This window comes from Oncorhynchus gorbuscha, linkage group LG09, assembly GCF_021184085.1.
Source record: "Oncorhynchus gorbuscha isolate QuinsamMale2020 ecotype Even-year linkage group LG09, OgorEven_v1.0, whole genome shotgun sequence".
NCBI lineage: Eukaryota > Metazoa > Chordata > Actinopteri > Salmoniformes > Salmonidae > Oncorhynchus > Oncorhynchus gorbuscha.
Window position 1 is genome coordinate 60,865,327 of NC_060181.1, and position 16,301 is coordinate 60,881,627.

Below are 16,301 nucleotides of genomic sequence, written 5' to 3' on the forward strand. Positions count from 1 at the left end.
ATTTACCAAAAGGTGGACTCCAATCAAGTTGTTGTAGAAACATATCAAGGATGATCAATGGATACAGGATGCACCTGAGCTAAATTGAGTCTCATAGCTAAAGGGTCTGAATACTTACATAAGGTATTTCAGTTTTTATTTGTACTACATTTGCAAACATTTATGAAAACCTGTTTTTGCTTTGTCATTATGGGGTACTGTGTGTAAATTGCTGAGAAAAAGAATTACATCCAGCTTAGAATAATGCTATAACACTAACAAAATGTGGCAAAAGTGAAGGTTTTGAATACTTTCTGAATGCATTGTATATGTACACTATAAAGATTCCTGGAGTATCCTTTAAGGCTTCTTTAAATTGAAACTGTTGGGGAACCTCTAAATTCTTTGAAGAACCGTTTAAAAGTTCTTCAAAGAACACCTTTTAACAGATCCTTGCAGAACCTTTTGGGGTTCGTTTTTTAACTAACCCCCTCCCGTTATTTTGAATATGAATAACAGTAACACAATACTTTAGTTGTCAGTGCTTGTGATTTTAGTGGCAAAGCAGAATTAAAAAATCTAAATATGAGGTAAACTCCCATCAGAGCCCCAAGTCCAATGGGTATAATCTCTGGCATGTTTATGTTCTCCATAGCCAGAATGATTTTGTAGTGCATTGTGATCGAACAGGTTACCTGTTATATTTATCAGAGGCATAGAGAGAAAAATGTAATTATACAGATAACAAAACATGCACGACATGTATTCATACCTTGGTTGTGGTAAATGTGAATATAACATTTAAAACTTTTGATAATAGTTTTCATACACATACCTTGTCCATAATGTAGAGGCCTATTGGATATTTATTGAAGAGGTAAGGGAGGAAGATGGTAAATGTGATCTGCATAAAATACCAACTGAACTACCTTTGTATGCCTCATCTGTATACCTGCAGACAGACACAAAAGTGAGCAGTTCAGTCATCTGCACCCAATACAGCTAGCCTTCAATATACTCTTATAGCCTACATCTTACCTCGAGTGATATCCAGAAATTTGACAAACTGACTTGTTGGAAAGGTGGCATCCTATGACGGTGCATGCTGAATGTCCCTGAGCGCTTCCGTAAGGCCATTCTACCGACAATGTCACCAACAGGTGCAGCTGAAATACCCAAATCCACTAATTTGAAGGAGAGTCCACATACTTTCATATATATATAGTGTACCTTAAGTGTTGGAATGGGTGCTTCAGAAATCAGCAGTACATCCTTCTCAACAATGAACTCTGGGAGCCTGAGAGAATGGAGATTAAAACTTGAACTCCAAATAGCAGGGTCACACGAAACTGGCATTTTCAAACACATGCATTCTGACAATGACTCAAGTCTTTATTCATTTCAAAGTGGAAACATAAAACGCATCAAGGCACTCAGGTGCAGAGGACAGCAAATACAGCTTCATTTCTCCTCTTAAGCAATAAATAAGTACTACTATGACTGTACTATTACTGTGTAAACATGTGGTTAGTCCCATTGTACTAGGACTACCCAAAACCTAGTCAATACTGTTAAAAAGGCACTAACGTATACCATAGTATCTATAAATATCTGCCCCCTAAAAATATTTCATCACACCAGACAGGACATTTTTTTGCACTTCTGTAGACATGGTAAGACATTCAGTCAAAAGACAAACTACTAAAACAATGTTGCAAATTACTTAAATTTAAAAAAAGAAACCCTCATTCTACATATGTGCAGAAACTCAAACTGCTTAGCTAGATTTTGGCTCGTTATTGTCATCATCTTGCATGCCTGTAGACAACATGGATAGAGACAAGTCAAATACAATAGTAATGTTGGAAATTGCTTTTCCGCTTATGTAGAACACACTAAGTGCATCAACGCTAAACGCTTAGCTAGCTGACCTAAGTGTGCTGTTGCGCAATGTATAGAAGTGAAAGTACAGTTCATGAAAGTACCGTGGACATGACGTAAAATCTCAAGTGTTGGCTGTTCACTTTTATTCCAATCATTAAAGTCATATTGGTACCATGACAACTGACAAGAAAATACCTTTAAGTTAATACCAAACCCGTTGCCTGTTATTCTGCCATTCTACCTCACAGCATTATTCTAACCATTATTAAGTCGACTTTAAAAACAGAAATAACCCCCCCCCTGAAAAACATAGAATATAGCTCTAGCATAAATTAATGTGTTGAAATGACATTCTATTCAACCTCCATGTCTGATACATCCAGCTCCCCGTCTGACTTCACTGGGGTGAGTTGCAGAGATTGTGAAGTTCCTGGCACTTCTGTTTCTGGGGCAGTATCTGTGGTCAGAGTCACCAACTCCTGGATCTCTTCAGCTGGGGGAGTAGGCTGCTTCTCAGCAACTAAAATTGAGGATCAATTCAATTTACAGGCATTTAAGAAAGTAAGCAATGAAGACAATCAGGAAATTCTGCCAATCAGGGCCTAAAAATTAAAACCGGCCACCTGCCAAATGTGGGTGGACTTTAGCATTGGCGGGTAAAGATGTCTATTTCATCAGCCACGTTGGTGGGTGGTCAGGGCTCCACAGTGTCACCACTTCACTTGCATGTGTGAATAAATAAATAATAAAAATATATATATATATTTTAATTGTCAAGTATGATCAAATTTTAGCAAAATAAATTCTGCTGTATCGGTTTAAGTATTTCTGCCATTTTGTTTCATAGCTGGTAAATTAAACCGCACAAGGTCAAACAACCGCACAAATCCTACTATTGCCTATCCCATGACAACACTAACTGGCTGGGGGCTGTGCTCACGTGACGAGCGAAACATTTTTCGTAGCACTGTGCACAGGTGTAAAAGTTGTCTAATTTACTTTAAACAAAAGTCTACTGAAGTGAGACTGTTCTTCTTGGCTATTTACAAGCTAGGTTATTTTTCAATGTTTGGGAAGAGAAGACAAAGCAGCTACTAGTTGGACTCATAGGCACAAGCATGACGAGTAGCATTACCACAGTAACATCTCGCCCTCTTAAGGATCAGACCCTTTTTTAAATTTTTGCCTAAAATGACAAACCCAAATCTAACTGCCTGTAGCTCAGGACCTGAAGCAAGGATATGCATATTATTGATACCTTTTGAAAGGAAACACTTAAGTTTGTGGAAATGTGACATTAATGTAGGAGAACAACACAGATCTGATAAAAGATCATACAAAATAAATGTTTTTTTGTTTACATCATCTTTGAAATGCAAGAGAAGCCACAATGCATTATTCCAGTTTAGGCGTAATTTGGATTTTGGGCACTAAATGGCAGCAGTGCATGTGCATAGTTTTAGACTGCTCCAATGAACCATTGCATTACTGTTCAAAATGTATCAAGTCTGCTCAAAATGTGCCTAATTGGCTTATTGATACATTTGAGTACATAACCGTGCACTCTTCAAACAATAACATGGTATTATTTCAATGGTAATAGCTTGTGTAAAATGAACAGAGCAGTTAGATAAATTATTGTTAAAGCTTTCTGCCCATATCAGATATGTCTGTGTCCTGGGAAATTCTCTTGTTACTTACAACCTCATGCTAATCACATTAGTTCAACCGTGAACATTGTCTCATCTGATATTTTGGTTAAATGCAATTAAACAATATACCACATTACTCCTGCCTAGTTTTACATTTTAGAAGCATTGCAACGCATGCTCATCCGCTTGTGTTTTGTTGGTGTAATTTGTGTGAATATTTTTTTATTTGGTCTACTAAAAAAAAATCTGAGTGGGTGGTAGATTTATTTTAATTATTCTTTTTGTTGTTTTTTTTAAATCAGTGGCTGGCGGCTAGCCAAGTTCCTCCACACCGATCGACAAACCATTTATGTATGGGCCTCGTTTGTGCATGGGAGCATTGTCATGCTGAAAACAGGAAAGGGCTTACCCCAAACTGTTGCCACAAAGTTGGATGCACAGAATCGTCTAGAATGTCATTGTATGCAGTAGCGTTAAAGATTTCCCGTCACTGGAACTAAGGGGCCTGACCCGAACCATGAAAAACAGCCCCAGACCATTAGTCCTCCAAACTTTAGTTGGCACTATGCATTGGGGCAGGTACCGTTCAAATGGCCAGAGGTAGGTAGCCTGACTGCCATAAATTTGATTTCCATTGATAATTTGTGTGATTTTGTTGTCATGTCAGCACATTCAACTATGTAAAGAAAAAAATATTTAATAAGAATATTTCATTCTTTCAGATCTAGGATGTGTTATTTTAATGTTCCCTTTATTTTTTTGAGCAGTGAATTTGGGAACAATAATGAGGAGGTTGCGCAGAGACAAACCTGCAGTAGCGGGGCTCTCATCAGCTTCAGGGGCAGGTGCTGGTTCTACGGGTGCTGCTTCCACAGGTGTTGGTGATGTTGGTATGGGTGCGTGTGAAGGCGTCTTTGCCTCAGCAGTGACCTCAGAGAGTCGGGGGGCTTGGGGTCTGGTCTTTCTCGCAGGATTCAGAAAATAACAATATGCACATCTGAAGGCTGAAACGAGACACAAACCACCATGCCCGAAGCGACTGTCAAATGAATGATTGTCATACATTTCCATGTAGACACAGATTCATGTATAATGAAAATGAAACCAATGATATTCCAAGAAGAATTGAGTCAAAGACGCATAAACTCATCAGATCGATGGGTTACACTCATTTGCATAGTCAATCTAGATGGGCTCTTTTTGCTTACAGAGGCTGGTAGTGGCAGAGGCTTTTAAGAGCCTGATGATATACGGCACTGCCAAATGCTAGAGGGCAAATGAAGGCGCAGTGTTTGATGGAGACTGACAGAGTCGTGTTTCTCTAAATCTTACCAACATATTCAAATTCCTCTTTTAATGCCATGCCGTTATGGGTGAGACACTGCTGGCATATGAGGGCATATCTGGAGGGAGAAAATAATCTGTTAGACTGCATACATGCAATGAAATTAAAGATAATTTAGCTGCATTTAAACATAGCAATTGTCACTAGAAATACATTTAACTGTAAATTCCTACAGCGCTTACATCTGCACAAATACATATTTGATTTCCAAAAGCAAATATTTGGGTGACACTCAAACAGAAGCAACATTTTACCTATTCTGAGGGCCATCGCCAACAAAGTACTCAATGACCCTGTCCATGGTGCCTCTATCCCGGGGGAGAACAGGTCTGGCCAAGGGTGGGCCTGGAGGGTGCATTCCTGTTATGGCAAACACACATGCACATTAGCAGCACAAAGTCTGTTCTCAAACACAAATCGTCACACACTGCGCCAGAGGAGAAGAAACCAGACAGATCAACAGTTAGTGGCAGAGGACCATGATAAACGGTTGATACGGACAGGTTTTAATAATGACTTGGAAATGGATCTCACTTGAACGAGAATCCCTGCTGTGTCGCTGAGCAGTAATTAATATAATCTAACATCAAGAGCAATCATAGGAAGATGACTGGTCATTTCTGGGAGACTTGGCAAAGTCTCAGCTTCCTGCTGCTTATTCATTTACCAACATATGGAAACTCTGTGGTGACTCTTTCTATCAAATTGCTTTTCACTTTCAATTTTCCACAAAAGTGCCTGAGTTTCGAGCCATATGAAACATTTGCATGGTGTGCCTATGCCAAACGCAATTTCACCTGGCCAATAGAAAGGCATTTAGTAACATTTCAGTACCAATGCCCAGAGAACAAATGCCGGCCTACCTAATTAATCATAGTTAAAGTGATCTTGGCTCTTGTACACCTCTGTTGGCATTCCACATGGCAATTACACCATGTTGCTTTCTCTGGGAAAGCAAACAGTCTTTAACGGTTTGCCCTCTTTCGCATTTCCTATGAAGTGTCCAAGGCCAGACCGCATGTTTACATAAGAGTAAATATATACTTAACATAAACTGACAGTAGCTAGGTTTCCATCCAATGGGCGACAGATTTTAATGTTGTAAAAGATTGTAAAATCTGCATAAAAACTACATAGGTGTTTTCCCACAAGATGTCCCATCAAACTGACTTGTTGTGGATAAATGGTTGTGCGTGTTGATGTAGTGCACATAAAAATTACTTCTGCGGTTAAATTCCTATGTACCTAATGAAAAAATATAAGTTAAAATGGTTTCAAATCGTATTTTCAACTTTACTACTGGTTGTCACAAATGTGTTGGAAAGCGAATGAGCCCATGCTGGTCTTCGCGCATGTGCTCTAGCCAACAGCAGATTTCACATGACTGGGCAGGAACGCAAGCATGGGTGGGCCTGGGAGAGCATAGCCAATCAGAATTAGTCCCCCACCACAAAAGGTCTTTATTACAGACAGAAATACTCCTCAGTTTCATCAGATGTCCGGTTGGCTGGTCTCAGACAATCCCGCATGTGAAGATGCCGGATGTGGACGTCCTGGGTTGGTTACACGTGGTCTGCACTTGTGAGGCTGGTTGGACGTACAGCCAAATTCTCTAAAAACGACATTGTAGGCAGTTTATGGTAGATAGACTAACATTAAATTCTCTGGCAAGAGCTCTGGCAGACATTCCTGCAGTTAGCATGCCAATTACAAAAGTGTGGCATTGGGTTGTGACAAAAATGCACATTTTAGAGTGGCCTTTTGTCCTCAGCACAAGGTGCACCTGTGCAATTATCCTGCAGTTTTATCTGCTTCTTGATATGACACCTGTTAGGTGGTTGGATTATCTTGGCAATGGGAAGTTTCACTAATAGGGATGTAAGCCAAATTTGTGCCCAATTTGAGAGATTTAGATTTAGATTTTTATGCGTATAGAAAATTTCTCTGATCATTTATTTCAGCTCATGAAACAAACACTCCGATTGTTGCGTTTATATTTTTGTTCAGTATAATTTCATCTGAAGCCTAATGAAGAAAAAGCTTTCCAGAGTTGTAGTGTGAATACCACACAACATATCGCGTGACTCCAAGTTTACTTCCATTTAATATTAGATCGATATATGCACTTTAAGGCATTTCCACCACCATTTCTTGCATAATTAATTTTACAGACAAAAAGACAAGCGTATTTTGTTTTGTCTACATTTGGAAAGTTTAAGGCCTGTCCTTCAGGCCTGTCATGACTTCTTTTAATCCTACATGTACTTCACTCGTATAAAAAGGTTTGATGGAAACCTGGGTAGTGTCCGGTTTATTTTGGAATAACCCTTTGTCGTGAGAATTATTTTGTTTGTTTTTGAATTGGAACAAATTTGATGCTGCAAATGGCCCTAAAATCTAGGTACAATTTCACACCTATTGACTTTGTTAACCATTATTGCCTCTTCTCTGGAACAAGCTTGACCTTCGGTTTGTTTTACGGCAAACCCTACCATAATGGATTCAAATACTACAATTAATTGGTCATAACTACCATTTGTAAAACAAACTGTCATACCAGTACAGTAAAAAAATATTTAAAAAAAAAAAGTTTATTAATAGAGTCCCATCCCTGAAGGACTGGTGAGACAGGGATGGGTAAATCACCTTAAAAATCGACCACATTATGATGTAGTCCCCGTGTGCAGCTAACTCACCCACTCCTGGAACAGGTGTGCCAGGGGTCATGGGCCTCTTCATCAAGCTCTGCTGAGCAGCCTCAGCAGACAGGATTCTCTCTGGGGGTCCTCCAGGAGCTGAGTGGAGGGGCGGTCCTGCATGGGTGGCCCCTGGTGCCAGAAGAGGACGTCCTGCAGCAGGAGTCACCGCCACCGGGGGCCGAGGAGTGACATACCGCTGACGGAGTTCTAATGGAGGAAACAATGCAGGGATTATGTTTATCAGTGGTCTGCAACGCAAGCACATGAAAGGCCTTAAAATATCTAGCCAACTATATTACCTTGGCCAGGTTTTGGAGTCATAGGTGTTCCACTTGGAATGGATTCTGGCACCTTCAAATTGGAAACAAGATTAAGAAGGATACCGTCAAGGTTAATTATAGCGGCGGGGGGTATTCAAAGAATTAGTGGGCTCAGAGGAAGATGGAATACTCACCTTTGTCTTTGAATCAGGATCAAATCTCTCCAGAATTATTTTTGCGGTTTTATATGTTTCAGTCTCCATCACCTCTAGAAGCTGTTGGACAAAAGCAGTTCATATTTTCAATGTAAAAGGAAATGAAAAGGGCAAATAAAGCACAAATTGAAAGTCAGGTTGATTTGTGACACCTGTTTGGGTTATTTAAAAAAATTCAAAAGAAAAATTCAGTCAAACATCATAGTATTCGTCTTCAGGCAAGCATTGGAGTATTGAAGCAAGGATTGGTGTTCCAGTTAACCCCTTTGACTACACAGGTTTTTATTCAAGACGCTTGTGTTTGATCTGTTAATTGACCTATGTTGTTATGACATGTCACCATTCCATACATTTAATTCTGTTCAAATCCAATGAGTAATGAAGACATCAATGATGACTAACGTTGTACCTTCCATATCATCATTAATCAAATTAAAAAGAGCATGTAAACACACTAATTGATTTCTTGAAATAATTAACTGCTTTAAAAACAGGTGGGTCCTACGATCCACATCTATCCTGTCATGCATCTGCACAGATCCGGGCCCATAAACACAAAGAGTCTCAGAGTAGGGCGTGCTGATCTAAGACCTGTTCATACAAATGGTCTTTGAAGTATGTGAATATTCTCAACTAGATGTTTCTTCTTCAGTCTTATGAAACTCCACAAAATGAGCTACCTACAAAAGTCAAAATGGCAGCCAGACCGACATTTATCACTGCATTGTAAAATGTTTTTGAAAATAAGTGTCTGTAGTATGCCTACACCCTTTAAAAAAAGACCCAATGCAGCAATTCACATTATTATTATTTTTTACATCAGTATCAAATCATTTATGGTTACCAATTAAGTACCTTATTGCAATAGATTTCCATTTTAAAAAACAAATGGGCAAAAATTGCTTTTTAGCAAAACTATTGCTCAAGAAATAATTTTGTTAGGGCTATCTGGGACTGGTTTGAGTGGGAAGGGGAAAACCAAAAACTAGCTTTTGGCAGAGAGGTTTGTAACGCTTCGTATAGTGGGGCGGCAGGTGGCCTAGTGGTTAGAGCATTGGGCCAAGGATATAGCTCCGTCGAGGTTGCATTGGGCCAAGAGAGTAGCAAATTTGGGGGCCTGACAACGCAGTTAACCCACTGTTCCTAGGCCAAGATTGCAAATAAGAATTTCTTTAACTGACTTAACTAGTTTTAAAAAATGTAAATACAATCGTTCTATTAACCAATTTACTGCATGGTGATGTCACCATGGAAAGCAGAAACTCCCGCCAATGAAAGACTGCTGATTAGAAGGTCCTACGTAGATTGTAATTTCAACAAGCAACTATCAGGAAATAAAGCTGATCAAAAATGTTAACACTTTTACAGTCTTAGTTTCATCAGCTGTACAATCTGATATAAAACTGAAATAAATTGACTGCATTGGGCCTTTAAAGCTGGAATCTTTAATGGTAAAACAGCCCTGTCAGTTTGCGATATTACACCAAAGATGTTAATGTAATCAACAACAACCGTTTTATGTACTGCATAAATATTTTGCAATGCTGCACGACGCTCCTTTTAAAGATAAGGGATCAGCTATGGTGGGATTCTAAATTGCGGTCTAGACGATGTTCACCCAATCAAAAGCAAACCTGTAAAAAAGTGAACTTACCATTTTTCGTTTTTGTGATTTGAGGTGCTCCAATTTTTCATCTGAAACAAAAAACGACATTTGAGTGATTACACCAAAAGCAGAATGTCAAGTAAAGTTGTATTAGTCACATGCGCCAAATACAGATTTAGCTGACCTTAGTGAATTGCTTACTTACGACCTCCTAACCAACAATGCAGTAAAAAAATGAAAAGACTACATATAGATAACAGAGATTAGCAGCGGTGTCATAATAATGATGAGGCAGAGGTAAATAAAGTTCAAAGCACATACTGTTTTTTTCTGTTCTTCTTTTAAAAAGAGTGAGCAGCCCCTTTCGAAGGAGCCATACACTGTTGAAGGAAATATTAGAACCTCAATTGCAGGTTCAGTAACAAACTATTAGTAGTTCTAGCAATCCATTTCTTTAGAAATGTTTTTAAACAGCTATACTTACAATAGTGGAAATACAACAAAAGGAAGGACCAATATGACCTTTCCAATCATCTGTTCAGGGAGGTACCAAAGACACACAATTATGCTAGCCATCAGGTAAAGAAGAGATGAGTACTGAAGCAGTCTCCACACCCATAACTTCAACTGTTTTTGATACAGTTCTTGACATTCCTCACAAGCCTGGATATCCTGTAAAAAACAATGATCATGTTCCTCAAAAACAAACAAAAAAACACATTGAATATAGCCCAGCTCTCTCTCACTATAAACTGACAAGTTTAGTATTCCCAAATTATAATACTAATATCAGAACTTTTAGTTATCCAACATAACCCTGTGGCTACAATTATGTCAATACTGTACCTCGTGTGTATGATGAATACATAAACAACCAGCATAAAGCCAAACATCAATACAATATAAGTGTTGGAACCTGGACTGTGGCGTAACATTTGGAAACATGACTTTTCCACCCTTCCTCCTGTGATCTTGACAAAAGCCTATGTATTCAATGCAGGCTTAAATCAGACTGCATTGCCAACTTATCTTTCCTTTATATTTAGATGGAAAGGAAACACCTTTGGTTCTCGGTGTGGATTAACCTCGCCCCCAAAAATATCAGTTGATGGACAGCGTAGCAACCTATCCTGCGCTGGTGCTAGGAAACATGTGTGTCTGTCACTCCACTGGACATTGGTTCCAGTGGTCTAAACCTCGAGCGAGACAGGATCTGTATAATGTAATAAGGTCAATCTCTAGTCTAGAGCAAGTTCCCAAAATACTCTTGATCAACGTCATCTTGAGGGAGTGTAGCCTCTGAGGCTAAATATATTTTTTCAAAAAGCAGAAACACATACCTTATCAATTCCTTCCAAAACCTCTACAGTTGATGGCTTAGTCTGTCCAAAGAAAAATAAATGAGATACAATTAGAGATTGAAGACATGCATAGAGTTCAGTTTTAAGAAAGCAGGGTACCATCCATAGCTTATAACCATAGGCTTATTTTCTGGAGTTGAGGGTCCCTACATTGCCTTCCAGTTTGCATAAGTTCAAAGTACTGCATGTTCCCACCAAATGTTCCCATTCAGAACACAAATTGTGAAAAATAGTACTGTCCATTCATCTAGATGTGCAGATTGTTGCTTCTCTTTGAGAAATGCAAGAGAAGTATTGCGTCATTGTAGTATTATTATTTTTTTTTTAACTTGTGATGAACAAAACTGTCATTCAAAAGCACTTGCATTTCCACTTGTTGTATAAAATATGCTGTTCCTAAATTACATGACATAGCTGGGGCCACTAATACAAATAAAAGCACTCGCCGTTGTACGTCACTTTGGATAAAATTGTCTGCTAAACCGTATATAGGCCTATAGCATCATTACATTTACCATTATCATGTTGATATGATAACAATGCTATTGTCCATTACCCCATAAAACAGCATTTGTTTTTAGGAAGTGCTGAATAGTAAAGCCATAACATGTGAAAGCAGAGGTTTTTGTATCTTTCCTGTCCCATGCATGGACATATTGCACTAAACAGAGCTCAAACAAGTGAACGATCACTAGACTTGAATTACATATCGGCCAATGAGTATCACCCACACATTCTCCTCTATACTAGTAGAAAATTACATCAATGTTATTTCAGACATATGCACTGCCAAGCAATGTAGACAGAGTCAACTAATCCCTTTCACAATTTAACATCCAATGAAAGATATTCAGTAGTGTCAATAACACCACAGCAGCTTACGCATAATACATCTTGTGTGTTTGTGAGCATTGCAGAGCACTTCTTTAATGCTGCACTATTTAAATGTCAAACAAGTTACGCCATACATTCTATAGCAGGGATGGGCAACTTTGATGGGGGTGGGGGCCACACATTTTGAACTCACAGGGCCTGCAGTGGCTCGTGGGTCTGCATACCCCACACGCAGTCAACTGATTTGTGCAGATAAACTACTTTACTCTTAAATAAATGCATGTTACTAGTACCTAGGACAAGCCCCTAAGTGAAATTTGGTTGCTCTCCCCTCAGGATAATTTTTTTGTTTTAAAGTATATATATTTCTACACATTTTTTCCATGGGGTGTATAGAAAGTTTTAAAGCAAAAAATTATAATAAAGCAGTTTAACATCTAATTTCCTGCAATTCCACAAATTTTGCCATGACTTATGCCATGCTAAAGTAAAGACTTTGTGCATCTCTGGACGATGAACTACCACTTCCCTGGGTCATTTCATGTGTGTATCTGAGCTATTGCATTTTAATCAGGCAGCAGTTGGGCAGGTATGACGTAGCATTACGATAAGGCTGCGCTCACTACACTGGAAGTAAAGAGGAATAGGCCTTTAAGATCACAAAAGCATCTATCATACATGTCAGATTTCAATACTGGCCCATGTCATAATGCAGGTTGAACATGGTGAGAATGTAGACTCCTAAATTGACAGTGCAGTTTGTTTAGAGGATTTTACAGCTAACTAGCTACTTCACGTGCAGATATTGACTTTGGTATTATTGCGTGTGGCTACGTACCTAGCTAGCTAGCCCATAGAGCATTGCCAGGTTTTGTAGTAAACTTCAGCTGCAACAGATTTCCACAACAAGTTTCACATTGCTACCAACCTTATAAACGACAAAATGAAAGATTGTCCTCACATTAGTGTTATGGACCACTGTAAATGATAGTAATTTTTCCTTTAATAGGTTATCAGAGAGACTGACAAAGAAAACAAAATCAATGGGGTCCCCTGGAAGTCAGGGTCCTGGGCACATGACCAGTCAGTATAAGGCCATGAGTACTACAAGTTTAGATAACAGGCTAGATAGAGTAACTTCTCAATCAACGTTTTTTTAGCTGACATGGGTATTTGAGTGACCAACATCAGCAAAAATCTGATGCAAACCAAATTTCAAAATTGCACCTTGTGTATTCTACTATTCTAACTAAATTGAGAGCCAACTAAGTTCCTAAAAATATATTTTATACATACTCAGCCATACATATCAGTGGAGGCAATGAGGGGAGGACGGCTCACAATAATGGCTGGAACAGAGCGAATGGAATCAAACACACTGAAGCCATATACTTGATGTATTTGATACAGTTCCACAATTCCACCTTTTCCACTCGGCCATTACCACAAGCCCAGCCTCCCCAATTAAGGTGCCACCAACCTGTGATACATATCACCAAGAGGAAAACACAGGTTATGCCATACATACCCTAAACCGGGATATTACAACCCCCATGTTGAGGACCAAATGAAGTCAGTCTTTTAAGAGCCCTCTGATTTTCCAGTGGAATCTCTCTTCACCTGCTGACAAAAATGTACTGTTAGCTAATACTGCTCAGTCTACATTCCTATCAAAACAAAATACAAGCAACCAATGATTGTGCAAGGAAGGTAGCTGATGATAATGCATGGGTATCCAATTTACTGACACTGTAAATTCACTTGAGTGTGGGACTCAAGCTCCATAACGTTCCCAACTTTTGAAAGCATTATTCTTGATTTACATATTGGTTAAATTGCATACATTGGCTAGCTAATCCCAAATCCAAAAGTGGGTCACATGACGCATGTGTTTACCTGTCCAGGATTCATCAAGAGTGTAGCGTATGTTTTGAAGCGAGCAAGCAACAGTTCGCTGCGTGTCCAAAGGCACAATAACAGAACAATTTACTATTTTGGAACGTATAGGCTCTAGCTAAGTCTAGAATAGACGAACTCTAGCAGACGCACCGCACTGACGTTTGATACCTCGCTCGACCACAACGAGTTGCTGTGACGCTAGCACCACATTACCTAGTTTAATTTACGATGCATTTCTTAAATTGGTTAACGGTACCGTTCACTTTGCCCAGAAAAACAAAATGCACAGTGTGACATAGTCAACCAAATGTGTGCATGAAATAGCTCAACGGCACATTGCGCTGGAGTTAGCTAAGTACTAGTTAGCATGCACAAGCTAATTTAGCTAGCTAACTAGGGCTTTGGCTCATGGGCAGAAGTGTTCAACATCAAGCGACATAACTCGCTAGCCAATTCGACCTTCTTGCATAGAAGGGGAAAACTATCTAGTTAGCTACTAAATTGACCAACTCAAAAGTGTCAAGTTGCAGCGTTCTAGCCATCGTTGTTCCAGTTAGCAACTTTAGCTTCATGCAACTTTAAACTAACAGTCGCTATTTCAGCTAGACACTTTATCGTAAACGCGATTCAATATCAAGGAACACACTTTTTTTTGCTAGCACTGGCGTTGAACTAATTCTGAAGCAATTTACCTGGACAGTATTAATGTCCGAAGTTCATCTGTGACTGAAACACAATTACCACTATATTGTTGCTTATATATTAGGGGCGGAAGAATATGCGCGACCCATTTCTGACGTCAGAAGACACGCAAACCCGCCCCTAACCGCAGATCCAGGGTCGGTTTATGTGACTTCACATAATACCGCATACGCTGTAACGTTGACCATGCTGGCTTCACCACGTGACAGAGGACTTCGTGTCAGTGAAAAAAATTGAAGCAAACCCGTAATGGCTCCTCCAAACTGTAACGTGTTGCCATAAGAGGATGTTGTTTTACTAAGTGCAAAGTAATTGGATACAATTGGGCTAATTTGGCTAACCCATACCTCCATGTCTAAACAATCAGCCCATAAAAATGCAAGATACATTTGAATAGTTAAAGAACGACTGACCCATAAAAGCAAAGTACGCCTTTGAAAACAGTCTTTGTGGCATTGATATGAGTCATACACATTTATTGTAGTGTCAAAATTGACTTCAAAGTGTAAATAGGATCATTTTGGTTACAAAGTCAGTCAGGGTCTTCTAAAACGGTTTTTGGAACCTCACTGCATCACAATCAGTAAATGAAGGTTGGGTTTTGATTACAATTATGTCAACAAATCATGCCCCCTTTTGCCAAGCTCCAAGTGCAAATCAGCACTCCGCCCACTTCACTTCCCCTCATTGAATACTTTTCTCTTCAATCATTTAAAAAAACGTTTACTTAAAAACTGGATATAAAATGATCCTCCATCGTTAAGACCCTGGAACATTATTATTTAAATATTTAAATATTGAAGATGTGGGCAACAGAGAAAATCAGAATAGTGCTTTTATTTTTGTTTTATTTAACCTTTATTTAACTTGGCAAGTCAGTTAAGAACAAATTCTTATTTACAATGATGGCCTACACCGGCCAAACCCGGAAGACACTGGGCCAATTGCATACCGCCCAGTGGGACTCCCAAATCACAGCTGGTTGTGATACAGCCTGGATTTGAACCAGGGTGTCTGTAGTGATGGCTCTAGCACTGAGATGCAGTGCCTTAGACTGCTGCACTCGGGAGCCCGAGTGGAGTGTATGACAGTCATATGCGAAGCCATAAATCAAGCACTGGAGATAGAGTGCCTAAGGAAAGCATTCCGACCCCTTGACCTTTTCCACATTTTGTTAAGTTACAGCCTTATTCTAAAGTGGATTAAATAAAAACATTTCCTCATCAATCTACACAAAATTCCACATAATGACAAAACAAAAACAGTTTTTAGAATTATTTGCAAATGTATTAAAAATAATAAACAGGAATACCTTATTTACATAATATTCAGACCCTTTGCTATGAGACTCGAAATGGAGCTCAGGTGTGTTTCCACTGATCATCCTTGAGATGTTTCTATAACTTGATTGGAGTCCACCTGTGGTAAATTCAATTGATTGGACATGATTTGGAAAGGCACACGTCTGTCTATATAAGGTCCCACAGTTGACAGTGCATGTCAGAGCGAAAACCAAGCCAGGAGGTCGAAGGAATTGTCCGTACAGCTCAGATACAGGATTGTGTTGAGGCACAGATCTGAGGAAGAGTACAAAAACATCTCTGCAGCATTGAAGATCCCCAAGAACACAGTGGCCTCCATCATTCTTAAATGGAAGAGGTTTCGAACCACCAAGGCTCTTCCTAAAGCTGTCCACCCGGAGCAATCAAGGTAGAAAGGGCTTGGTAAGGGAGGTGACCAAGAACCTGATGGCCACTCTGACAGAAATCCAGAGTTCCTCTGTGGAGATGGCAGAACCTTCCAGAAGGACAAACATCTCTGCAGCACTCCATCAATCAGGCCTTTATGGTAGATTGGCCAGACGG

The 16,301-nt window shown here is 39.3% G+C and overlaps 1 protein-coding gene across 6 annotated transcripts; it reads right to left on the bottom strand.

Annotated features, from left to right (window-relative positions):
• Positions 1 to 1,329: 1,329 nt before the first annotated feature.
• LOC124043879 (endoplasmic reticulum junction formation protein lunapark-A-like) lies at positions 1,330 to 14,549 on the bottom strand. Of its 6 annotated transcripts, none has more exons than XM_046362974.1 (14): positions 14,427 to 14,529; positions 13,732 to 13,789; positions 13,364 to 13,455; positions 10,981 to 11,022; positions 10,125 to 10,312; positions 9,962 to 10,020; positions 9,689 to 9,729; positions 8,014 to 8,094; positions 7,859 to 7,910; positions 7,557 to 7,766; positions 5,115 to 5,220; positions 4,848 to 4,918; positions 4,325 to 4,519; positions 1,330 to 2,383 (listed from the first exon to the last, which is right to left on the bottom strand). In XM_046362974.1, the coding sequence occupies exons 3-14, from the start codon at positions 13,388 to 13,390 to the stop codon at positions 2,217 to 2,219; spliced, it is 1,239 nt and encodes a 412-aa protein (XP_046218930.1). In that variant the 5' UTR covers positions 13,391 to 13,455; positions 13,732 to 13,789; positions 14,427 to 14,529; the 3' UTR covers positions 1,330 to 2,216. The 6 variants fall into 6 exon arrangements, with proteins under 6 accessions (XP_046218930.1, XP_046218932.1, XP_046218928.1 ...); XM_046362976.1 differs by having other exon boundaries at positions 13,364 to 13,458; positions 14,427 to 14,521; XM_046362972.1 differs by lacking the exon at positions 13,732 to 13,789 and having other exon boundaries at positions 13,364 to 13,458; positions 14,427 to 14,549.
• Between the last annotated feature and the right edge of the window lie 1,752 nt (positions 14,550 to 16,301).